Source organism: Giraffa tippelskirchi, chromosome 5, assembly GCF_054371585.1.
Source record: "Giraffa tippelskirchi isolate mGirTip1 chromosome 5, T2T-mGirTip1v1.2.pri, whole genome shotgun sequence".
NCBI lineage: Eukaryota > Metazoa > Chordata > Mammalia > Artiodactyla > Giraffidae > Giraffa > Giraffa tippelskirchi.
The window spans coordinates 178,022,616-178,049,205 of NC_137279.1; the positions used below are offsets into that span (position 1 = coordinate 178,022,616).

At 36.2% G+C, this 26,590-nt stretch overlaps 1 protein-coding gene across 23 annotated transcripts in view; it reads left to right on the forward strand.

Annotated features, from left to right (window-relative positions):
• FOXJ3 (forkhead box J3) overlaps positions 1–26,590 on the forward strand; it is a 228,997-nt gene that overhangs the window by 192,274 nt on the left and 10,133 nt on the right. For all 23 annotated transcript variants that reach the window (XM_081492333.1, XM_081492325.1, XM_081492320.1 and 20 more), the window contains 5 exons: positions 13,999–14,127; positions 17,187–17,361; positions 19,493–19,918; positions 21,148–21,249; positions 21,602–21,793. In XM_081492333.1, coding sequence (XP_081348459.1) covers positions 13,999–14,127; positions 17,187–17,361; positions 19,493–19,918; positions 21,148–21,249; positions 21,602–21,793 — 1,024 coding nt within the window. The remainder of the gene's footprint in view (positions 1–13,998; positions 14,128–17,186; positions 17,362–19,492; positions 19,919–21,147; positions 21,250–21,601; positions 21,794–26,590) is intronic.

A 26,590-nucleotide genomic window follows, 5' to 3' on the forward strand; every position in this document is an offset into this window, starting at 1 on the left:
ATTAGAGTGGTATACTAATATTCTGCGTGCCAAAAGGAAACGAAGTTATTTCTGGAAGATAACATATCCTCAGCTTTTTCAAGTTTTCATAAGTAAGGTCTGATTTTCAGGAAAGAATTGTCAAACATTCCAGGAAACAAGACCAAATAATTAAATGCCAAGACGGGAAAGACGAAGGATATCACAGTATCCACAAGTGATCTAGATACTGATTTTTAAATAACTGTGACTAATATGCTGAAGAAAATAGGCAAATTATAGAAAATTTAATTGGAATCTGTGAAAGAATCAAGAGAAGTGAAAAATATAGCAACTGAAATTAAGAATTCAGTGGATGGGTTTAAGAGAAGATTAGACCCATTAGAGGAGACAGTCAGTGAACTGGAAGATAGGTCAGTAGAAAATGTGCAGATTGACGCATAAAGAAAAATCCTGGACAATTCAGAAAAGTTTAGGAGATAAATGGGATATGGGGCAAAGATCTAACAAACTTGCCATTAGGGTTCCAGAGGAGAAGAAAAGGGGAAGAAAACAGAGAAGAAACAGTGTTTTAATTTTTTAAGACTGACAAAAGATAACACAGTACAGATTTAAGAAGTCCTGAGAAACTCAGGAAAGACCAATTAAAAGAAATCATTATTAGGCAAATAAAAATCAAACTACTGAAAAACAAGGATTAAAAAAAAAACAAACTTAAAATCGGGAAAAGAACAGGCAACTTTAAAGAAACACACTGAATTCTGAATAGAAATGATAAAAGACACCACCAGAATGAAATTTTTGTAGTTCTGAAAGGTAATACCTGCTAACCCAGAATTCTCAAATTAGAATTTCTATGAAAAATGGTTAAAAAAAATAGTCTGTTACAGAAACAAAATGTAAAAGAATGTTACTAGTTCACCTGTATTAAAAAAATTAAAGGAGGTTAGTTTTTCACATAGAAGGAAAATTGCTCTGTGCAGAAAAGAATGAAGAAGACCAAAAGAATATGTCAGTAAATATAAATATGTATTGAGTGATTAAAACAATAGCAGTGCTGTTGTATAACACAGTGATTTGAAGTCTAAAATACTTGCAGAACTTAAAAAGTACATAACAGTACTAGGGTAAGATAGGAAATACATGTACTTAATGTCTTTGCATTGTGTGGCAAGTAGTAAAAAGTACTCACTCAAAGACATGTAGTAAAATAGAGGGTACTGATTCTTAATACGTCAGCATATATCAGAATAACTAGGAATGCTTGTTAAAAACTCAGATTCCTGGACCCTACTCTGAAAATTTCTGATTCTCTGAGTCTGGATTGAGGTCTGAAAAACTGCATTTCTTTCAAGTTCTTATATATTGGTCTTGTATTGGTTCAGGTTCCTTGCCTTATAAACCACTGCTCTAGGTTACTACAACAGTAAAAGAATATTACCAAGTAAGGAAAAATAATAAATCCTTGGTTAATCCAAAGTAGCCAAGAAAGGAGAAAAAAAATGAACTGAGAAGAAATGGGAACACAGGAAAATAAATAGTATTTAAATCTAATTGCATTAGGAAATACATTAAATGTAAATGCACTGAATATTCAATTTAAAAGCCAAAGAATCTTTTCTGACCACAACAGCATGAAACTAGAAACCCAACTGTAGAAAGAGAAATGAGGAAGAAAAAAAAAGATTATATGAAGGCTAAACAACCAACTCATCCACAATGAAATCAAAGAAATTTAAAAATACCTTGAGACAAATAACAACCATACAAAATCTATGGGATTCAGCAAAGCAGTTCTTAGAGGGAAGATCATAGTGATACAGGCCTTCCTCAAAAGAATAAGAAAAGTCTCAAACAACCTACCATCTAAAAGAATTAGAAAAAGAATAAACAAAACCTAAAGTCAGCAGAAGGAAAGAAATAGTAAATAGAAATTTAAAAAAAAACAGGAGGAAAAAAATCAATAAAACCAAGAGCTGGTTCTGTGAAAGGGTTTAGTAAACAATATTAACAAACTTCTGGCCAGGGTCACCAAGCAGAAGAGAGGACCCAAATAAAGTGAGAAATGAAAGAGAAGTAATAACTGATACTGCAGAAATGCAAAAAACCATAAAATACTTTGAACTATACTAAGAAATGGACAAGTTTCTAGAAAAATACAGCCTACCAAAACTGAATCAAGAAGAAATACATAATACACCAGAAGTGAAATAGAATCTGTAAAGAAAAAGAAAAAGACTCACTGCAGACAACAGTCTAGGACCAGATGGCTTCACTGAAGAAATCTACCAGCCACACCAAGAATTTATACCAGTTCTTCTCAAACTCTTCTAAAAGATTGAAAAGGGGGAACTCTTCCAAAAGATTGGAAAGGGGGAACTATTCCAAAGTCATTCTATGAAGCTGTTATCACTGGGATACCAAAACCAGACATAGACAATAACAAAAAAGAAAATTACAGGACAATATCTTTGATTCATATAGATGCAAAAATTGTCAACAAAATATTAGCAAGCCAGATTGAAGAATACATAAAAATTCTTAGGTGACTCAGTGATAACAGAATCTACTTGCCAATGCAGGAGCCATAGGAGACATGGGTTTTTATCTGGATTGGGAAGATCCCCTAGAGAAGGAAATAGCAACCCACTCCAATATTCTTGCCAGGATAATCCCATGGACAGAGAAGTCTTAGCAGGCTACAGTCCCTGGTTGTGAAAGAGTTGGACGTTACTAAGCGACTGAGGATGATACTAGGATCAAGTTGGATTCATCTCAGGGTCACAAGAATGGATCAGTATATGCACTATATGTTTAAAATCGCTATACTATTCAAAGCAGTCTACATACTTAATGTGATCCCTATAAAATTACCCATAATGTTTTTCACAGAACTAGAATAATCCTAAAATTTATGTGGAACCATAAAAGAAACAAAATTGCCAAAGTAAACCTGAGGAAAAAGAACAAAGCTAGAAGCATAACCTTCCCAGATTTCAGACAATACTGCAAAGCTGTTGTAATCAAAACAGCATGATATTGACAGAAAAACATACTTGTGGATCAGTGGAACAGAATACAGAGCCCAGAAATAAATCCACCCACCATAGTCAATTAATCTGGACTAAAGAGGCAAGAATACACAATTGAGAAAAGATAGTCTCTTGAGTAATGACAGAAAGTGAAGAGGAACTGAAGAGCCTCTTGAGAGAGAGGAGAGTGAAAAAACTCACTTGAAATTCAACAATAAAGAAACTAAGATCATGGCATCTGGATCCATCACTTCATGGCAAATAGATGTGGGAAAAGTGGAGGCAGTGACAGATTGTATTTTGGGGGGCTCCAAAATCACTGCAGATGGTGGCTGCAGCCATGAAGTTAAAGGGCACTTGCTCCATCTTGAGAAAGAAAAAAAGGAACTAGAGGAATCAAGCTCCCTGACATCAGATTATACTACAAAGTTAATTAATCAAAATAATATTTGTACTGGGACAAAAATAGAAATATAGATCAATGGAATAGGATAGAAAACCCAGAAATAAACATTTGCACCTGTGGTCAATTAATCTATGACAGAGGAGGCAAGACTATACAACGTTGGAAAGACAGTCTCTTCAACAAATGGTGCTGGGAAAACCGGACAGCTACATGTAAAACAGTGAAATTAGATCATTCTTTAACTCCATACAGAAAAATAAGCTCAAAATGGATTAAAAACCTATTTATAAGACAGGATGCTATAAAATTAGAGGAAAACATAGGCAGAACACTCTCTGACATAAATCACAGCAATATCTTTTTCATTCCATCTCCTGGTATAATGGAAATAAAAACAAAAGGAAACAAATGGGACCTACTTACACTCAGGAGCTTTTGCACAGCAAACAATAAACCGTAAAGACAACCCACAGATTGGGAGAAAATGTTTGCAAATGATGTGACAGATAAGGGATTAGTCTCCAAAATTTACAAAGAGCTCATGACACTCAACAGTGTCAAAACAACCCACTCAAAAAATGGACAGAAGACCTAAATAGACATTTCTCCAAAGAAGGCATACAGATGGACATTAGGCACATGAAAAGATGTTCAACGCTGCTAATTACTAGAGAAATGTGAATCAGAACTACAATGAGATATCACTTCACACCACCCAGAATGGCTATCATCAAAATTTCACAAACAGTAATTGCTGGAGAAGGGTAGAGAGAAGGGAACCCTTGTACACTGATGGTGGGAATGTAAATTTGTACAGCTACTATGGAGAACAGTATGGAGGTTCCTTAAAAACTGAGACTAGAGCTACCATGTGACCCTGCAATCCTACTCCTAGGCATATATCTGGAGAAAAATGTGATCCAAAAGGACACATGCAGCCCAGTGTTCGTTCATTGACTGTTCACAATAGCCAAAACCTGGAAGCAGCCTAAACGTCCATTGACAGAGGAATGGATAAAGAAGAGTGGTATGTATATACAGTGAAATACTACTCAGTTGTAAAAAAGAATGAAATAATGCCATTTGCAGCAACATGGGTGGACCTAGAAGTTATCATGCCAAGTGAAGTAAGTCAGAAAGTTCTAGACAAGTATCCTATGATATCACTTACATGTGGAGTCGAAGATATGACATAAGTGAACGTATTTGAAACAGACTGACAGATGTGAAAAACAAAGTTATGGTTACCAAAGGGAAAAGGGAGTGAGGAAGGGATAAAATAAAGAGTTTTGGATTAGCAGATATACACTACTATATATAAAATAAACAACAAGATCTTACTGTAAAGCTCAGGGAACTATATTCAATACCTTATAGTAAAGTATAATGGAAAAGAATGTGAAAAAGCATATATGTGTGTGTGTATAACTGAATCACTTTGCTGCACACCAGAAACTAATACAACATTGTAAATCAAATAACTTCAATTTTTTAAAAATGCTAAAGATTGTCAGACTGGATGGAAATAGAAAAATCAAACTATGTTCTACTTACAAAAGATACATTGTAAAAGAAGACACCTCACTAAAAACAAAGATTTATTTTTGGAAAAGGACCACTTCGGTAATTAACTGTAACACTACTAAATTTGCATATGCTTAGTAACAGCCTCAAAACCTGGCAGGACTAAAAGAAGACATGGACAGATCTTTGATCAGTGAGGTAGATATTAACATGTCTCTGCTGCTGCTGCTAGGTCACTTCAGTTGTGTCCAACTCTGTGCAACCCCATAGATGGCAGCCCACCAGGCTCCTCTGTCCCTGGGATTCTCCAGGCAAGAATACTGGAGTGGGTTGCCATTTCCTTCTCCATTGCATGAAAGTGAAAAGTGAAAGTGAAGTCGCTCAGTCTTGTCAGACTCTTAGCAACCCCATGGACTGTAGCCTACCAGGCTCCTCTGTCCATGGGATTTTCCAGGCAAGAGTACTGGAGTGAGTGGGTTGCCATTTCCTTCTCCATAACATGTCTCTAGAAATCGTGAAACAGCAGATCAATACCAAAACACAAAAATCAGAAAAATCCTATTCAAGATATTTAAAGGAATTGAACTACAAAATTAGGAAATTTGACTCAACTGATATATAGAATGTCTTATCCAACAGTTGTAGAATAGACTTTTTTTAACGTATGCATGGAATAATTACCAAAATTGATCATGTTATACTGACTTGTGTTAGACCATTAAAGTGATTCTCAGCAAATTTCAGAAACCAACAACATACAGTGAGTATTTTCAAATGCAGTGGAGTTAAAGATAGAAATAATAGCAAGGAAGTAACGGGAAAATCACCCAAAGTTTGCAAAATAAGCAATATAATTATACAACCCGTGGATCAAGAAAGAATCATTACAGAAATTAGAAAATAGTTGGATTGATGAAAAACAGAAATGTGAAATATCAAAGCTTGTAGAATACAAAATATTAGCCTTAATTGCATGTAGTAGAATACAGTAAAGATGGAATATTAACAATTTAAGCATCTAGAAAAGAGCAAAATAAATTCGAAGGAGGAGGACATAAAAATAGAGGTCAGTGAAGTAGAAAGCAGGTGTACAGAAGCCTGCCTCAGCAAACAGAAATTCAGTTCTTTATAAAAGCTTAATAAAGTAGATAATTTGTTTCTAGCCAAGGTGGAATAGCAGGGTATAGACTTAATTTGTTACTTCAGACAACTGAAAAAATAGACAATGTATATGAAACAATGGTTTTCAAGAGATTGGGCCATAAGGACAGTTATCCCCTGAGAAATGGTGAACAAAGTGAGTCCTGTGGTTGTACTAGATTACTGCCTGGAGAAAGTTTCCAGAACACAAAGATCTCCCTGAGTTGAGGAGGTAGAGCCAGGAGAACTTGGTGGCTAGAGTTCACAGGGCGGCATGTCAGAGAGGAGAGAGCTGCAAGGAGAAGGAATTACAGAGTTATATAGAGGGTTCCTCTTGAGTCTTCCGGACTGTAGCCTACCAGGCTCCACAGTCCATGGAAATTTTCCAGGCAAGAGTACTGGAGTGGGTTGCCATTTCCTTCTCCATGGGATCTTCCCGACCCAGGGATTGAACTTGGGTCTCCCGCATTGCAGGCAGACGCTTTACCATCTGAGCCACCAGGGAAGCCCTATCAACTGGGTACTTGAAGGTAATTATTGAGACTGAGGAAAGAACCACCTGTAAGGATTGGTGTCAGCAGTCATTGAGATTCATAGGGCCAGAAATAGTTACTGTTCCCACCACACAGTGAGATGCTTTCTAACTCAGTCTTTTGCCCTCATAGTGGAACAAAATTGGCCCTAGTTTAAAATACTGATCTGGTCCTACTTACACATTTTAAAAGAAAAACCCAGAAGGCTCAAACTGTTTTAAAGTAATAACCTTTTTCAAATTAATTTTTTTTCCAGTTACAATTCAAAATCCATAAATTCACCGTTTTGAAGTTTACAATCAGTGGTTTTTGGTATATCCACAAGGTTGTACAACCATTAATTATCATCTAGTTCCAGAACATTTTCATTTCTCCCAAAAGAAAATTCCATACCCCTTATCATTCATTTCCCATCTCCTCCATCCCCTGGTAACCATTAATATATTTTCTAAAACTGTATTTGCGTATTCTGGACCTTTCATAAAAGTGGAATTGCAGAATATATGGCCTTTTATGTCCACCTTCTTTCACTAAACACATTTTCAAAGTTCATCCATGATATAGCATGTAACAGTATTTTATTCCTGTTGTCAGATAATTTAACTGTGTCCCAGAATAAAGCCCAAGAACATTAAGAGGAATATAAAAATAAAGCACTTATAATGTAAATTCACAGTAGTCCAGCATTCAATAAAAAGTTACCAAGCCGTCAAAGAAGCAGTAAAAAACAGTCCATAATGAGAATTATCAGTCAGTTAGAACTGACCCAGAAATGACACACGATAGAACTAGTAGAAGAGAACATTAAAACAGTTACCATGAGCCAAGATATGGAATAACCTAAGTGTCCATCAACAGATGAATGGATAAAGAAAATGTGGTACATAATTTATAATGGAATAATGCTCAGCCATGAGACAGAAATCCTGCTATTCGTGACGAAATGGATGGACCTTGAAGGCTTATGCTAACTGAAACAAGTCATGTAGAGAAAGACAAATACTATATGATGATACTACTTACATGTGGAATCTTAAAAGGCCAGACTCAGAAAAACAGAGTAGAATGGTGGTAGTGTGGGCCTAGGGGGTGGGGAGGAATGGGGATATGGTCACAGGGAGTTTTTTGTTATAAGATGGTTAAGTTTTGGGAATCTACTATATAGCTTGGTGATTACATGCATGATAATACAGCACTGTTACATACAGAAAAGTTTCTGGGAAATTAGATCTTAAATGTTCTTGCCATTAAAAGGAATGATGATCCTGTGAGGTGATGGAGGTGTAAGCTAATGCTGTGATGGTAGTGATTTTGTAATATATATCAAACTACACCTTAAACTTACACAATGTCATATGTCAGTTACATCATCTCAGTAAAGCCCGAGGCTAGGCGGTAGGGGGAACTGTTATAAGTATATTTTATGGAAGTTCAGGTTGAATATGTGTATAGACACATGGAAGACATTTAAAAACCCAAATCAAAATCTTTAGGGATAAAAATTATGTTTGAGTTGAAAAATAAACTGGGTGGGAGACCTCCTGGTGGTCCAGTTATTATGACTGGAGTTGTAACATGGAGTATTAACTGAAGTTGTGACCTGGAGTCAATGGGTTTAAGAGATAACTGTGTAAAGCAAAAACTCCAAAAACAAATTGTAGATTTGTAACACATAAAAGTAAAATATTTGACAGTCATAGTGTTCAGACAAGGAGAGGAGAAATTAGTTATGAAAAGAGAACAAGTTTAAAATTTGGGAAGTCAGAAGTAAAGCTGTCACTCACAGATGACATGATTGTTCATACAGAAAACTCAAAAGAATCTATAGATAAACTCTTAGAATTAAAAAATGAATTTACAAAGGTGTCAATATTAGATCAGTGTTGGATTTTGGAAGTCATTCGTATTTCTTTGTATTAGCCATAGACAGAAAACAAAATTTAGAAGGTAATGCTTACATTAGCATTCAAAAACATCAAGTATAGTGATACCTTGTTTTATTGTGCTTTGCTGTATTACACTACCCGGATACTGCACTTTTTACAAATTGAAGTTTTCTGGCAGCACTGTGTTTTCAACTGATGGTTAGTTTTTTGGGTTTTTTTTAGCTAATAAAGTACTTTTAAATTAAGGTATGTACATTGTTCCTTTAGACATAATGCTGTTAACACACTTCATAGACTTAGTACAGTGTAAGCATGACTTTTTTATGCACTAGGAAGCCAAAAAAATTGTGTGACTCACTTTATTTTGATATTTCCTTTATTGCTGTGGTCTGAAACCAAGCCCACAATATCTCTGAGATAGCTAGGATTGAATGCAAGATTAATTCTACACACAAAAAAAACTGTATTCCTAAGAGAAGAAAGGGTATGAATTAGTAGATATGTAGTTTTCGTAAAGAAGATTATTGTAAAGAAGTCAGTAGATTTAATATCCCAGTCAAAATTCCACAATGCTTTTTTTAGGAAAAGGAAGTTAGTAGAAAATGAACAGCTAATTTTGAAATATAAATGAGACTTTATATAAATATAAATGGGAAATGGTAATTGAAGAAAAAGATAAAAGAGGATTTATACTTCAAGATATCAAGAGTAAAGCTATAATAATTGAAAGTGTAATATTGGCATAAGAATAGACAGACAGACTTGTGGAACAGAGTTCAGTGATGTCTTTCAACAAATGATGCTGAGTCAGTAGTAAAGTGAAATTTTTTTGTTCACAGAAATCAATTTCAGATGTATCAGAGACCTTAATATAAAGTTCTCAATTGTGTGAAAAAAAAAAAAAACCCAAATTTTTAACAGTGGGATGAAGGGAGTAATAAAGATTAAGAGCTGATACTAATGCAGTATGAAACAAAACTTATGTAATCCTTTAGCTAAATTTGCTGCAAAAGGATAGAAAAGGATACACACATTGTATGAAACAAATCATTAATGGTAGCTGTCTGTATAATGGTTACCTGTAACAGGAGATAATGTGGATGAATAATGACTGGCTGGTGAACGATGATTGGGGGAGTTCATGAGCAGGTCTTTTGGTGTGCCAGTGTGCTCTATGTCAGTGGTTCTATGATCTGTGGACACCTGACTAACCAATACTCTTTTTGGGATTCCGTGATAATACGAAAATATTATTTGCCTTTTTCTTTGTTTTTGTGTTTTCACGGTTGTAGCAGAAGCAGTGCAGGTAAACAGCGCAAGTCAAGGCAGTACTGACTGTGTTAGTACTCACTGTATTCTTCACAGCCACACAGCCTTCAGATTGTGGGGGGAGGAGGCATAGGTTTTACCTCAGACTATCCTTGGTGATGCAGGAAAAATAATTTTATTAAATTGTGACCTTTGAGTACACATCTTCTTAAGAGTGTGCAGTGAAATGAAAAGTATGCGTAAAACACAGTGTGGCGGCTTCAAGGAAAAGCATTTGTGTTGAACTAGCTGCTCTATTCATGGAGATATGATTTTACTTGGAAGACCAACTGGCACTATTATTCAGATTTGAGTACTTGGCAGATACTTTCTTGAAAATGAATAAGCCTCTCACTTCAAGGAAAACAATTAACAGTATCTCTTGCCAATGATAAAATTTGAGCTTTTAAGCAAAACAAGTAAGTTTGGAAAACTTATATCCACTGCAGTGAGTCTAATAGCTTCAGTCTTTTCCAGTGAGATTATTGGTGATGTTAACAAGTATGATGTTTTGATTTTGTATAATGAGATATGTCAGTATTTGGAAGATCTGCAAAGCTTAGTGAGCAGTATTTTCCAAATGATCAATGTATAGTGTTATAAAATCATAAATGATGCATTCAAAATACAAAGCAGAAAGTGGATTATAGTGCAGAAGAGTATGATAATTTATTCATGTGGTTTCAGATTCTCCATTGCAACTAATCTTTTAAAAATTGCCACTTGTCGTATTTTTGTGTAGTATCAAAAAAGACTATTTACAATTATCTGAAAAGGCTATTAAAATATTCTTCCCTTTTTCCATATGTATATATATGTGTGTGTGTGTGTGATGCCGGGTTTTCTTCCTATTCTTCCACCTGAACAACATATTGCAACAAATGGAACGTAGAAGCAGATATGAGAATCTAGCTGTTTCCTGTTAAACCAGGGTTGAGATTTACAAAAATGTAAAACAGTGGCACCCTTCTGATTTTACTTATTTATTGAGAGAAAATTTTTTTATGTTATATAGTTGAGTTTGTGATTATTATTTTTAGATTAATAAATACTTAAAATTGTTAATTTCTGATGTGCCAATTATTGATAAATATATCAAAAAACTTCTTGACTGCTTAATTTTTAAGACTGTAAAAGGCTTCTAAGATCAGAGTTTGAGAACTGCTGTTGATTACATGAGTATGATTCCATGAATATGTGCATTTTTAATTAACAAACTATAATTTGTATATCTACTGTATGTTACATTTTAGTAACAATGTTACCTTCTTTAGTTGTGAGGATTTGTTTAAGATGATGGGGAGTATGTCTGACTTGAGTAGTAGGTAACAGCATGGACAGGACAGAATGAACAGCCAACAGAATGACTATAGATAGTCCAGTTCAATTCAGTCGCTCAGTCGTGTCCGACTCTTTGCTACCTCATGAATTGCAGCACGCCGGGCCTCCCTGTGCATCACCAACTCCTGGAGTTTACTCAAACTCATGTCCATCGAGTCGGTGATGCCATCCAGCCATCTCATCCTCTGTCGTCCCCTTCTCTTCCTGCCCCCAATCCTTCCCAGCATCAGAGTCTTTTCCAATGAGTCAACTCTTCGCATGAGGTGGCCAAAGTATTGGAGTTTCAGCTTCAACATCAGTCCTTCCAATGAACACCCAGGACTGATCTCCTTTAGGATGGACTGGCTGGATCTCCTTGCAGTCCAAGGGACTCTCAAGAGTCTTCTCCAACACCACAGTTGAAAAACATCAATTCTTCGGCGCTCAGCTTTTTTCACAGTCCAACTTGCACATCCGTACATGACTACTGGAAAAACCATAGCCTTGACTATCCGGACCTTTGTTGGCAAAGTAATGTCTCTGCTTTTTAATATGCTAGGTTGGTCATAACTTTCCTTCCAAGGAATAAGCATCTTTTAATTTCATGGCTGCAGTCACCATCTGCAGTGATTTTGGAGCCCCAAAAAATAAAGTCTGACACTGTTTCCACTGTTTCCCCATCTATTTGCCATGAAGTGATGGGACCAAATGCCATGATCTTAGTTTTCTGAATGTTGAGCTTTAAGCCAACTTTTTCACTCTCCTCTCTCACTTTCATCAAGAGGCTTTTTAGTTCTTCTTCACTTTCTGCCATAAGGGTGGTGTCATCTGCATATCTGAGATTATTGATATTTCTCCTGGCAATCTTGATTCCAGCTTGTGCTTCTTCCAGCCCAGCGTTTCTCATGATGTACTCTGCATGTAAGTTAAATAAGCAGGGTGACAATATACAGCCTTGATGTACTCCTTTTCCTGTTTGGAACCAGTCTGTTGTTCCATGTCCAGTTCTAACTGTTGCTTCCTGACCTGCATACAGGTTTCTCAAGAGACAGGTCAGGTGGTCTGATATTCTCATCTCTTTAAGAATTTTCACAGTTTATTGTGATCCACACAGATGTGGTTGTAATTTGTTGATATTTTGTTGTTTAAGAGCCTATAAGGTTGATTTTTTTTAAATGAAATTTATACTGGAAATACCAGAAAAATCTTTGCCATAGTTTTATTTCCTCTCATTTTCCCTTATATAGTTTCATTAGTTCGTAGACACATACTTATTCCTAGCTGATGTGAAGGTGAGACAGTTTGGTTTTACCTAAAGTATAGAGGCATATATGCCTCACTTTCCTGGTAGCTCAGCTGGTAAGGAATCCACCTGCAATGCAGGAGACTTCAGTTCAATCTCTGGGTCGAGAAGATCCCCTGGAGAAGGAATAGGCTACCCACTTAAGTTTTATTGGGCTAAGGTAAAGAATCCATCTGCATTGTGGGAGACCTGGGTACAGTCCCTGGGTTGGAAAGATCCTGTGGAGAAGAGAACGGCTACCCACTCCAGTATTCTTGCCTGGAGAATTCCAGGGACAAAGGAACCTGGCAGGCTACAATCCATGGGGTCACAAAGAGTTGGACGTGACTGAACGACCTTCACTTTTGACAGATGAGCATTGGGCTTGACCCCATTTTTAGTACAGACAGAGAACGGTGGTGATAGCTCAACTGGTCATTAAATTCAGCAAGTAGTATTATTTGTATACTGAGTAGAAAGCATTACACTGCTTATGATTATTTTGGGGGGAACTCAAGTTGCTAACAGTCTACTGTTGGAGAAAAGTTTGGGGACTTGCCTGGTGGTCCAGTGGCTAAGACTCTGAACTCCCAATACTGGGGCCCCATATTTGGTCCCTGATCAGGGAACTAGACACCACATGCCATGTTAAAGATTGAAGATCCTACATACTGCAGCTAAGACCCTGCGCAGCCAAATAAATATATATATTTTTCATTTAACAAAAATTAATTAGACCATACAATCAAATGGGAGCTTCCTAGGTGGCACTGGAGTTACTGCCTGCCAGTGCAGGAGTAATTGTTCCCACGAAAGCAGGAGCATAGAAGGGAAAGTAGTAGCAGATGACTAGAACTTTAAAGGATATAGTTGGGCTAATTTCCTCTTTTAAAAATATCTTTTTGTTCTTGTTTCAAATTAAAAATGATAATGCATATTATATACAGACTTAAGCATTGTAAAAATATGTACAATCAGTGATGAAAGTCTTAAGGGATACCCAGCCGCCTGCCAGTTAACCATCAGTAACAGTTTGAAACATAGTTCTTTCATGTCTAATGTACATGTTAGCATATTATTTTAAAATCAGATCACATATTTATTGATTCTGCAAATGTATTGGATGATTAAGTTTCTGGTTTTCAATATTATGAACACCATGATGCCTAAATGCTGTTTTTTGTATTCTTTTTTTGATGCCTAAGATTTTGAAAAAAGGAAAGAGCTATTTTGCTTAAAGCTTGAGAAAAAATAAGTTTATGTGTTATAGAAATATTTAACAGTAAAAATCTATTATAATCCCCTCTTATTAAATGTTGATGAACTAATTATACTGTTTAGAAAGTTGAATTTACGTACCTCTAGGTGGGATATATCCTTCAATTTGAAAGTAAATTATTTTGTGGTGAACATGGAATTAGTGAGTGTAGAGCACAGATCTGGGGGTAGGTAAACACTAAAGGAAAGACCAGTAATATTTTGCCTTCCTTCCATATTCCCCGTTAGTTGTATTTTTGTAGAGTTGTTTAAAATGTAATTTTTATAGTGGGAATTGCTCTTTCAAATGTTGCTGTTCTTTTCATTGTAGGTAACATTGTACAACACTGATCAGGATGGTAGTGATAGCCCACGCAGTAGCCTTAACAACAGTCTCTCAGATCAGAGTTTGGCATCTGTTAATTTGAACAGTGTTGGAAGTGTGCATAGTTACACACCGGTAAGTCTTAGTGAAGTTAACTCCTTTGCTGAGTACTCATTTAGTGCTTAAAACTGAACCAAATATAATTGAAAGGCAAATAAAGAGTATGTATATTTCTCATTGGTCAGTTAATGATCATTAGCTTAGGTAAGTAAAACAGATTTTTATTATACCTTAGCAAGTTAGATACAAACATATTGTTGTACTATGTTGTATATTTTGGTCTACTTAATCTGTTCCATGTCCAAGTAAAAACAATTGGAATAGGAAAAGAGTTTTTACTTTACTTTTCTAAAGCTGTGTTTGACGGTATTTTATAGCCCTTGGTTAAAAGAGCTTAGAAGATATGTATATCACCTTGTTTCCCAGAAGTGGATCTGAGAACAGGATTCTACAAACCCCAAAAGTTAGGATGACCTTGTACCCAGTTGTTTACCAGTCTTGTATTTTTAGATTGGGTCTAGAAAACAAAGGTATGCTATAAAGGGACCTGTATGAGTCTTCTTGCTCCTATGCTGACCCTTGTCATCTGATACTTCTTTTCAAGTCATGTTGCAACTGTCTTCCCCAGTAGACAGAAGGGAACCCAGGAGAGTCACATACCAACCACACTGTTCATGGTACAAATTTGATCTCATCAAATCACTCTCTGTTCCAAGATGAGTAAATAGGTAAAAGCTTACACAGGGAAAAGATAAAAGGGACAGAGGGGACCCGAATTTAAAAAATAACAAGAGGGAAACAAAAACTTTTAAAATTCACATTGAATGTAGGAAAAAAAAGATGTAAATGGAAAAAACTATCTAGACACATCATGACAAATTTTTAAATTTCAGAAGTAATCATAGATACTCTAGCAAAAGAAATAAAAGGTATTCAGAGAAACATAAATCATACTTTTCTTCCATAATACTAAATGCCAGAAGATAATGGAACACTTTTATACAGAGTGTTGAGGGAATAGATTTGGAATTATAAATATTATGCCCACCAAATTTTCATTCAGTTGTGAAGTCAAAAAAAGACATTAATTCTTTAATACAGAGTTTGGAAAGCATCGTACCCTTGTTTTCATGCATCCTTCCTGAAAAAAATTACATATTTAGCTGATTGGGTGGTGAATTAAATTACTCAGTAATGATGAAGTCATGATAGAAAAGGACTAGTTGGAGCATTGAAGCAAACTCAGCAAAGATTTAGTAATTTTAAGTTGTTTTAAAATAATTAGAGTAGAAAATTGTGAAATGAAATCAAAGAATACAGAATTCAGTATTACAGAATATAAGAAGAAAAAAAAGCCTTTATAGAAACAAGTGACAGAAGTGGGAGCAGACATGTCTGTTATTCCAGTACATTTAAGAGGGTTAAACTCCTCTGTTAAAAATTAGACATTGTAGACTACTTTTTTTTTCTCCTTCATTTAATAAGAAGATAAGCAGTCATCAAGAGCTCCTAAAGCAACAATACAGTGTGAGCTTGTGGTTGGGCTTATCACGTATCCATAGATTGAGCCTTTAAGGACACAGTAAGGCTAAATGCATTTTGACAGTTCTGTTACTTATGTGTACTGTATAAGCCAGATGACTATGGTGTCAGCTTCCTACGTCCCACAGGATGACACTAAACCAAAGGAACCAGATGAGAGACTACACAAGCGATGGGTGCCTATTGTGGAGGAGTAAAGTCCATTCTGTACCTAAATTGTTACACAACTTGAAGCTGTACCCTAAGGCTGTAACTTAGAAAGTCCCCTCCCTAACTGGGAACATGCAGGCAGATGAGAAACCATCTCTTGGCAGATTCCTGCAAGTTAGAGAGATGGACTGCTTTCCCTCAAGTAGGAAAATGGATGAAAAATATCAGATAATAATTTGCTCCTTGTAAGACCACTCATCATCCCTTGTTCTGGGGTAATCACAGGATTTTCAAAGGCCTAGGTCATTCTGCCATTGAGACTTGCTTACATAGCCTGTGTGGAGACATTTAAGGTCACCAGAGTGCCAGTTGGTGAAGCCATTGCCTTACACAAAATTCATATTTTTTCAGGTTAGTGTAGACTCCTTGTGAATACCATTTTGAAAGGCTGCATAAACTTATGGTCACTGAAAGTGAAAGTTGCTCAGTCGTATCTGACTCTTTGTGACCTCATGGACAGTATGTAGCCCCCCAGGCTCCTCTGTCCATGGGATTCTCCAGGCAAGAACACTGGAGTGGGTTGCCATTCCATTCTCCAGGGGATCTTCCTGACCCAGGGATTGAACCCAGGTCTCCTGCATTGCAGGCAGATTCTTTACCATCTGAGCCACCAGGGAAGCCCACTTATAGTCACTGCCCGTGTCTTATTTAATGTTGCAAAATACTAAAACATATGGTAGTTTATCACTGCTTGATATAATCTTTAAGAGATATTGCTGATCATGTTTCATTAATTTTATTTCTAGTTGTGCTATCTTCAGAGATAATTCTTACTTAGGTGTTCATGGTACTCTTTTTTTCCCTTTCAGAGCTCAAGGCCCTGATCTGTTTTTCTCAGCATCTCCTTTGTCTTTTATCCTTCACTTCTCATTTCCCCTAAGTTTCATTTAAAAAAGAAACTTTTACCTACAAATGAAGAGTTAGTTCCTGTTACTTTGGGCAATGTCATACAGTCTGACTCAGCAATACTCACAGTATATAAGTACTTAAAGGTTAATTGAATAAACAAATGAGAAATGTTAGTTTCCGAGTATAGTGTGTTTGACATGAGATTGCTTCTGTGGAAACTAGAAGGGTTCCAGGCTTAACTTATCACTTATTATGACCTTGGGAATCTCCTTTAACTTCTTTGAATACTTAACTCCTACTGTGAAATGTGGAGATTGGATTAGATTTCTGTGATTCTTTAAGAGACAAGTTACAATTTGTGGTGTGCCGTTTATGTGTATGCAATTTAATAGATGATAGGGAAGCCAAAGACAGCGAAGTTAATTCCTTTGGATTCTATTTTCAGTTCTAGTATTTTTAGTTACATATTGCATGTAACAAACCAATTCTGATATAAAGCTACTAAATTAGTAGGTTTTTTCTTTTACTGTTAGGTGACAAATCATCCAGAACCAGTTTCTCAGTCATTAACGCCTCAACAGCAGCCACAGTACAACCTTCCAGAACGAGACAAACAACTACTTTTCTCAGAATATAATTTTGAAGATCTCAGTGCCTCATTTCGGAGCCTTTATAAGTCAGTTTTTGAGCAGTCACTTAGTCAACAAGGTGAGTTTTAATACTTTTTTGTTAATTTTTTATTGAAATTTTTTAAAGAATTATTTTCAAATTACACTGTTATATTTCCTTAATCTTAGAACATTACCATCATGATAAGGGTTGAATGTGTTTTGTGCCTTTACTATAGTCTGTATATATAAGAAATCTATCTCGTCATGCGTGCCTGCCTCATTTGATTCCTGCTGGTATCTTGAAGCACTGTGTTCTGACACTGCATTTATGGCATGTAGGAAGGACTGTCATGATTAGTTAGTGATGTCTAGCATGTGAAGTGTTTTGAGTGGTAAATGTGGCATCACAAGAGTAGATGTGCCTTGCTTTTCTGTCCTGACTGTGGTTACCAAAGAGATAGCTATTAGAGTATGATAGCACCAAATTTGCAATTTCACGTATGACACTTATAAGTGAACATCGTAGTTAGTGGTCTTTATTTTGTACAACATACTTAAATCACATTTAACTCTAAAAGAGATACTGGTTGAGATGCAGTATTATATTTCAACCAAATACTAGATTTATTGCATTTATGTTGGGGTTTCTCAGGCGCATTTATGTATTACTGTCCTGTCAGCTGCTGGTTTAATTTTAATCAGAGTCATATGGTAGAATCAAGATGTCTCATTGTTATTCGCCCATAGAATACTACTCAGAAATAGTAGGGAACTCAAACATCGAAGCATTGCTTTGTTTGGCAGGTTAGCTATATTCCAGGTCAGAGAGTATACCTGTTCACAGCAGTAGACAAAATAGACAAAAATCCCTTCCTTTACATTTTAATACATATCGCTGACAAATATTATGAAAGTTAATGTTATACGTAAATATTACATATATTGGTGCGTATCAGTAGTTTGTATAGGAAGTTAGTTTTCTGGTTAAAGTAAGAGTCATGTGTTTTCTCAAATTTTGTATTAAAAATTTTCTTTCTATAAAAGTACCAAAAAAAAAAAAACCCTATATAAGACTTTGCTAAGCAGATCCAGCTTTGCTGATCTCAGTACAAAAATACTGGCTTTGAAATATCAATGGTAACAATTTCTCGTGTTTGAGCCCAAGATGGCTAGAATCCTTAAGACTAAGCAAAACAAACAAACAAACAGCCATCTCTACTGCTCTGTTTCATTACTATTATGGAATATTCTTGAGACAGACACAGTTTAGTGGCTTGTAATCCTCACAACAACTCTATGAAGCATGCACCATTGTCATCCCTATTTATAATTGAGGTAATTGTGACTTGGCGAGGTTAATACTGTCCAGAGTTACCAAGTGTATAAATTGTAGTGCAAAGGTTTTAATTCTTCTTTTCTGGCATTAAGAAATATGTAATCTTAACCCTTAAACTGCCATATTGGATTTAAAGTTTTTGGAGTAGTCACAGAAAGAGATCAGAAATAAATGGGCTTTATTTCTACTCTCCTCGTTTGCCGAAGGTCTTCAGACCTGTAGAGAGCCATCTTGAATGTGTCTCAGTACTTCTTCCTCTTTTCCCATGTTAAGGGAATCATTCCCATGTTAAGTTAGTCATCTTTAAAGGGGCTTCCCTGGCGATTCAGTCGGTAAAGAATCTGCCTGTGGTGCTGGAGACCTGGATCCCTGGGTTAGGAAGATCCCCTAGAGGAGGGCATGGCAACCCACTCCAATATTCTTGCCTGGAGAATCCCCATGTTCAGAGGAGCCTGGTGGGCTGCAGTCCATGGGGTTGTAAAGAGTCGGACATGACTGAGCGACTGAGGACAGCACAGCACATCTTTCAAGACAACCCAGATACTGCCTTTTCGGGGAAGGCTTCTTTGTACTTCGTTGCCCCTTCCTAGGTAAGCAGGGAAGAAGCAGAGTTTCTGTATCCCCTCTGATGACTTTTGCTTTAGTGCTTACAATGTTGGACATGATATCCTCTCTTCCCCTCGACCATGAGCTATTGAAGACGGAGAATGATGTTTCTTCTCGGTAACCCCAGAGCCCAGGGTATGGTGGATATTCTATCAGCACTTGTTAAACTGAACCAGAATTGCTTCCTGACAGCATATACTTTTGCTCTGTAAATAATTTTGCAAATGTTTGTCATTAAATACAACTGAAATCTGACCATCAGTGATCTTGCTTCCTCTGTTTTCAGGTTTGATGAACATCCCTTCCGAGTCTTCCCAGCAGTCCCACACTTCTTGTTCCTATCAGCACTCTCCCAGCAGTACAGTGAGCTCTCACCCACACAGCAACCAAAGCAGCCTGACCAACAGTCACGGCAGTGGCCTCAACACCACGGGCAGTAATTCGGTTGCACAGGTCTCACTGTCACATCCTCAGATGCACACACAGCCGTCTCCACATCCGTCTCATCGACCGCATGGTTTACCGCAGCATCCACAGCGTCCCCAGCACCCAGCACCACACCCACAGCAACACAACCAGCTCCAGTCACCTCACCCCCAGCACCCCTCTCCACACCAACACATACAGCACCATCCGAACCACCAGCATCAGACGCATCAGACGTTGACACATCAGGCCCCTCCACCCCCACAGCAGGTATCCTGTAATTCTGGTAAGTTTTGGTCTTCTCACTTGTGTTTGGCTGTGAATTCGAATCTCTTATCTGGGGCTTATATATATTTTCTGTCCATACTCTTCTCATCTGTCTTCTTTTCTGTTTCCTGCTGTAGTCCTATAGTTGTAAGTCGTTTAATCCATAGATTAACCTGGATTATTGTCTTGATTACAATTTATTAGTGTAACATAAGCAAACTCAGCAACCCTTGCAGGTTTTGGTTTTGGTTTTTAACTCTTTGTCCTTCTGGAAAATGAGCATTTTAAAGAAGAATGTAATGCACAGTCTGTCTGTAGTCTATTGTGATTCAGTGTGGTATAGAAGAAAGAGTATAGATGTGTGTCTGAAAGACCTGCACTTCAATCTTCATTATGACTCTTAGATCTTTGGTACAGTAACTCTTTTAGTCTTGTTATTTTTTATCTATAAAAATAAAACAACACTGGTATACAGTGCTGTTATGAGGATCATATTGGGAATACAAATATAAAATGCTTAGTCTGGTGTGTGTGGTTAGTCACTCAGTCATGTCCAACTCTGCAGTGCTATGGACCATAGCCTGCCAGGTTCCTCTGTCTGGAATTCTCCAGGCAAGAATACTGGAGTGGGTAGCCATTCCCTTCTCCAGAGGATGTTCTCAACCCAGGGATCAAATCCTGGTCTCTTGGATTGCATGCAGATTCTTTACTGCCTGAGGCACTAGGGAAGTCTAGTACTTTGTGTTTATGTATTTGGTGAATGTTCCCACTTTTTCTTTCTTTGCATATTCCTGCCAAGTGTTTCATTTAGAATGATAGATTCATACCCTGAATTTTTTTTTTTTAAGTTTGGTGCTCATAAGATAGGTCTTGATGGTTTCTGGTAAGATGCTTAACTGACATTGCTCACAGACCAGGCAGTCTCTGCACTGCAGAACTCCAAAGGGTGCACGGACTTCTGCAAGATGAATCGGGCCTCTTGGAATTTTGCAGAATACAACTGGGTTCAATTCTTAGATACATCACAGTGGCCTTGTTAAGTTATGTCACCTGTAGGTTCAATTTCATTTATTTGTAAAGTGCAGAGAAATAATCCTGCCTGTCTCACAGAACAGATTGCCCCAACACAAGATATAGTGGGTTTGAATCCATTTGTAAAACTGGATTGGGATCAGCCAATACCAGGAATAAGGCTAGCTTAAACTTTCGCTATCCAAGATTCTTAATATTGTCATATTATTTTTATAGGTGTTTCAAATGATTGGTATGCAACACTTGATATGCTCAAAGAAAGCTGTCGAATTGCCAGCAGTGTTAATTGGTCAGATGTAGACCTCTCACAGTTCCAAGGTGAGTATTGGTTCCTTCTGCCTTATAACCAAATACACATAATCATGTGTTTTTGAGTACATTGTAAGTTTCTTTGAAATAAGCGTCTCCTTATATAGTGATTCTTTTATAGTTGGTAGTATGCTTAAAAACAACACTTTGTAAAATTCTTAGTTAAATCTTTTGGCCAATTGATGTAGTGGATGGTCACAGACAAGAGATCTGAGGGAAATAAGAATCAGTCTGAATAATTTACAAAATATCATAAGCAAAAGATTACCAGTGGAAATTTTGAGGGCTAGAAAAAAATTACTGTGTTCTTTGCAGTGTTTGCAGGACCATGCTAACAGTATTTTTAATGTTTTCCTCATAGGTTTGATGGAGAGTATGAGACAGGCAGATCTCAAGAACTGGTCTTTAGATCAGGTTCAATTTGCTGATCTCTGTTCTTCTCTTAATCAGTTCTTTACACAAACTGGCCTTATCCACTCACAGAGTAATGTTCAGCAGAATGTCTGTCATGGTGCCATGCATCCAACAAAACCTTCCCAACACATCGGAACAGGTATGGCTTTGATTTTCTTGATTTTCTCTTTTTTTCATTCAGATTCAGTAACTGTTTAGGGCAACTTGATATGTTGTTAATGATAGAAGTGATCAGTTTATATCTTTTTATTTCTCAGAAATAAATGAAATCAAGTAATTGATTTAAGGTATATCTTAGAAAAAGTAAGATAAAAGAAACTATGTTTTTATGTCATGATTTACTTGATTATTTTATTGTTTGTGATCTTTAACCTTTCAAGTTATCAATCAAGAAAATGTCTTAAGGATATGTACATTTTAATTGTAATAAGGACATAGTTGTAAGGTGTTACCAATTTAAATTTGTATAGACTTGCAGTGAAAATCACCTCATCTATATCTTCAAGAATGTTAAAATTAAAGTTAATTTATTTAAAGTTTATATTCTGTGTTTAATATCCAGGTTCTTTCTCTCTCCATTTTAATTTCTTGATGCCTTTTATCTCCAAGTTGACTTCTTTCCTGTTTGTTGTCTTGTTTTAAAACTTGATGCTGAAAAGCCCTCTCTGTCCTTAGTTGCTTCATTCAGTTGTTACCCTAGCTTATTTCACATACTTAATCTTTCCATATTCTCTAGATCCCTAGTCTTTTTTGTGAATCTTCATTTCTGCGTCCTTTTTTTTTTGGTTTATTTTTTAATTGAAGGGTAATTGCTTTATAGAATTTTGTTGTTCTCTGTCAAACTTCAACATGAATCAGCCATAGGCATACATATATCACCTCCCTCTTGAACCTCCCTCCCATCTCCCGACCCATCCCACCCCTCTAGGTTGATATAGAACCCCTGTTTGAGTTTCCTAAGACATAAGCAAATTCCCATTGTCTATCTATTTTACATATGATAATGTAAGTTTCCATGTTACTCTCTCCATACATCTCACCCTCTCCTTCCCTCTCCCCATGTACAGAAGTCTGTTCTCTATGTCTGGTTCTCCACTGTTTCCCTGTAAATAAATTCTTCGGTACCATTTTTCTAGATTGCATATATATATGCGTTAGTATATGATACTTAGCTTTCTCTTTCTGACTGACTTCACTCTGTATAATAGGTTCTAGGTTCATCCATCTCACTAGAACTGACTCAAATTCATTCCTTTTTATGGCTGAGTAATATTCCATTGTGTATATGCACCACAACTTCTTTATCCACTCATCTGTCAGTGGACATCTGGGTTGTTTCCATGTTCTAGCTATTGTAAATAGTGCTGCAGTGAACATTGGGGTACATGTGTCTTTTTCAGTTTTGGCTTCCTCAGGGTATATGCCTATGAGTGTGATTGCTAGGTCGTATGGTGGTTTTATGTATCTATACACATCACATTTATCTGTTCATCTGTTAATAAACACTTGAGTTGCTTCCATGTTTTAGCTATTGTAAATTGTGTTGTGTGAACATGAAAGTACAAATATTTTCTAGGCCCTGCTTTCAGTTATCTTGGGTATATACTCAGAAGGGGAATTGCTGGATCCTGTGCTAATTCTTACATTTCATTTTCTGAGAAACCATCATACTGTTTTTCATAGCAACTGTACCATTTTACATTCCCACTAACAGTCATAAAGGCTCTAATTCCTCTACATCCTTGCCAACGTTTGTTATTTTCTCTTTTTTTTTTAATAGTAGCTATTTCAGTGAGTGTGTGGTAGAGTCTCATTATAGTTTTGATTTGTATGATTAATGATGTTGAGCATCTTTTCATCTTATTGGCCATTTTTTTAATCTTCTTTGGGAAGTGTTTTTTGCCCATTTTTTGATCAAGTTTGTTTTTTTGTTGCTGAATTTTAGGAATTCTCTGTAGGTATTAACTCCTTACGAATTATAAGATTTACATATATTTTCTCCCATTCTTTTGTTTTTTTTTTATTGTGGTGTTAGCTTTTTTTTTTTTCTTTTCTTCTGTATACCTTCAGTATAATATCCAAGAAATCAATGTCAAATTCAGTGTCATGAAGCTCTATTTTCTTCTAAGAGTTTTAAAATTTTAGGTCTTACATATAAGTCTAACCATTTTGAGTGAATTTTTGTATATGGTGTTATATAACAGTCCAGTTTCATTTTTTTATGTGTGTGTATCCAGTTTTCCTATTACCGTTTGTGGAAAAGACTGTCTTTTGCCCCATTGAATGGTCTTAACACCTTGTCAGAAATCATTCGACTATATATATATGTGTGTGTGTGTGTTGCTGGATTTTTTATTCTGTTCCATTGGTCTTTATGCCAGTACATTGTCCAACTATGGTAGCTTTGTAGTAAGTTTTGAAATAAGAAGTGTGATGGAACTCTGCTCAATGTTATGTGGCAGCCTGGATGGGAGGGGAGTTTAGGGAAGAATGGATACATGTATGTATATGGTTGAGTCCCTTCACTGTTCACCTGAAACTATCACAACGTTGTTAATCAGCTGTACCACAGTACAAAATAAAAAGCTCAAAAACAGCAAAAAAAAAGAAGTGTGAGTCCACCAGCTTTATTCTTTTTCTGGATAGTTTTGACTGTTCAAGGTCTCTTGAGATTCCATATGAATTTTAGGATGGGATTATCTATTTCTACAAGTAATTGAGATTTTTTATATGGATTACATTGAATCTGTAGATTGCTTTGACATATAAATATTAAGTCTTGAAGTCCATGAACATGACATGTGTGTCTATGTCATCTTTAATTTTTTTATCAGTGTGTTGTAGTTTTCATTGTACAAGTTTTTAATCTCTGTAAGTAAGTTAATTTATTACTAAGTATTTTATTCTTTGTGATGTCACTGAAAATGGGATTTTTTGTTATTTCCTTTTCAGATTGTTCATATATAGGAATGTGATTGAACTTTTCATGTTGACTTTGTATCCTGCTACTTTGCTGAATTCATTTAACAGTTTTTTGTGTGTAATCTTTAGGGATTTTTACACGTGAAATTGTATCTGTGAACAGAGATAAATTTACTTCTTCCTTTTCTGTTTGGATGTCCTTTGTTTCTCTTTCTTACCTAACTACTCTGGCTAGGATGTCCAGGACTATGTTGAATAGAAGTGGTAAAAGTGGACATCTTTGCTTTATTTGTTCTTAATCGTAGTGGAAAACCTTTCAGTCTTCTACTATTGAATATGATGTTCGTTGTGGGATTTTCATACATGGCTTTTATTATGTTGAAGTGATTTGTTTCTATTCCTAATTTGTTGAGTGTTTTTATCATGAAAGGGCTTCCCTGGTGGCTCAGCCAGTAAAGAATCTCCCTGCAATGCAGGAGATGTGGGTTTGATCCCTGGATGGGAAGATCCTATGGAGAAGGAAATGACTACCCACTCTAGTATCCTTGCCTGGAGAATTCCATGCAGAGAGGAGCCTGGCAGACTACATCACATGGGGTTGCAAAGAGTCAGACACAACTGAGCAGCTAACACCTTCACACTTTTATCATGAAAGGTGTTGACTTTTGTCAAACGCTTTTTCTGAATCAGTTGAGATGACTGTGTGGGTTTCCCCCCCTTCATTCTGTTAATGTGGTATATATTACACTTAGCGGTTTTAGTTCTTCTTCAAACGTGGTAGAATTCACCCATGAAGCCATCAGATCCTGGGGTTTTCTTTGTATAGGGTTTTTTTTTTGTTGTTATGTATTGAATCTTCTTACTTCATTATAGGTCTGTTCAGGTTTCTTCTTTTCTCATTATTCAGTTTTTGTTGATTTTGAGTTTCTAGTAATTTGTGTATTTCATCTAGGGTGTCCAGTTTGTTGGTATACAGTTATTCAAAGAGTTCTCATTCTTTTTATTTCTGTAGAATCAGTGGTAATGTTACTATTTTCAGTTCTCACGTTAGTAATTTGGATCTTTCTTAGTCCATTTAGTTAAAGCGTTGTCAGCTTTGTTTTTTTCTGAAGAACCAACTTTTGGTATTACAAATTTTTCTGTAATGTTTTACTGTTCTCTATTTCATTTATCTCTGCTCTAATCTGTATTGCTTCTTCCTGTCTGCTGGCTTTGGGTTTGGTGTCTTCTTTTTGTAGGTCTGCTTTTTAATGTAAGTCTTTATAGCTATAAATTTCTGTCTTAAAACTACTTTTGCAGTTTCCTGTAGGTTTTGGTATGTTCTGTTTTTGTTTGTATTATCTCTTAAGTAGGTTCTGATTTCACTTGTGACTTATTTAATCCATTGGTTAAGTGTGTTAGTTAATTTCCACAAATCTGATAATTTTCCAGTTTTACTTCTGTTTTTGATTAATTTGTGCTACTGTGATCAGAGAAGACACTTTGTGTAGTATCTATCATTTAAAATCTATTGAGGGAGTTCCTTGGTGGTCTAGTGGCTAAGACTCACTCCATGCACCATATACAGAGGGCCCAAGTTCAGTCCTTGGTCAGGGAACCCGTATGCCACAACTAGGATTGAAGATCTTCCATGCAGTAGCTAAGACCCAGTTCAGCCAAATAAATAAATATTTTTTAGAAATCTGTTGAGACTTGATTTGTAGCCTAACATGGTTTATTCTGCAAAATATCTGGTGTACTTGAGAAGAGTGTTTATGCTGTCATTTTTGGGTACAATGATCTATATGTCTATTAGATCTAGTTGGTTTATTGTGTTAAATCCTCTGTTTGCTTATCTTCTGTCTGGTTGTTCTATCCATTATTGAAATAATGGGTATTTAAGTCTCCAACTGTAATTGTAGAGCTGTTTATTTCTCCTTTCAATTCTGTTTTTGCTTCATGATTTTTGCAGTCTGTTATTAGGTGCATAAATGTACATAAACAATTATAAATGTTTATAATTGTTCTATCTTCA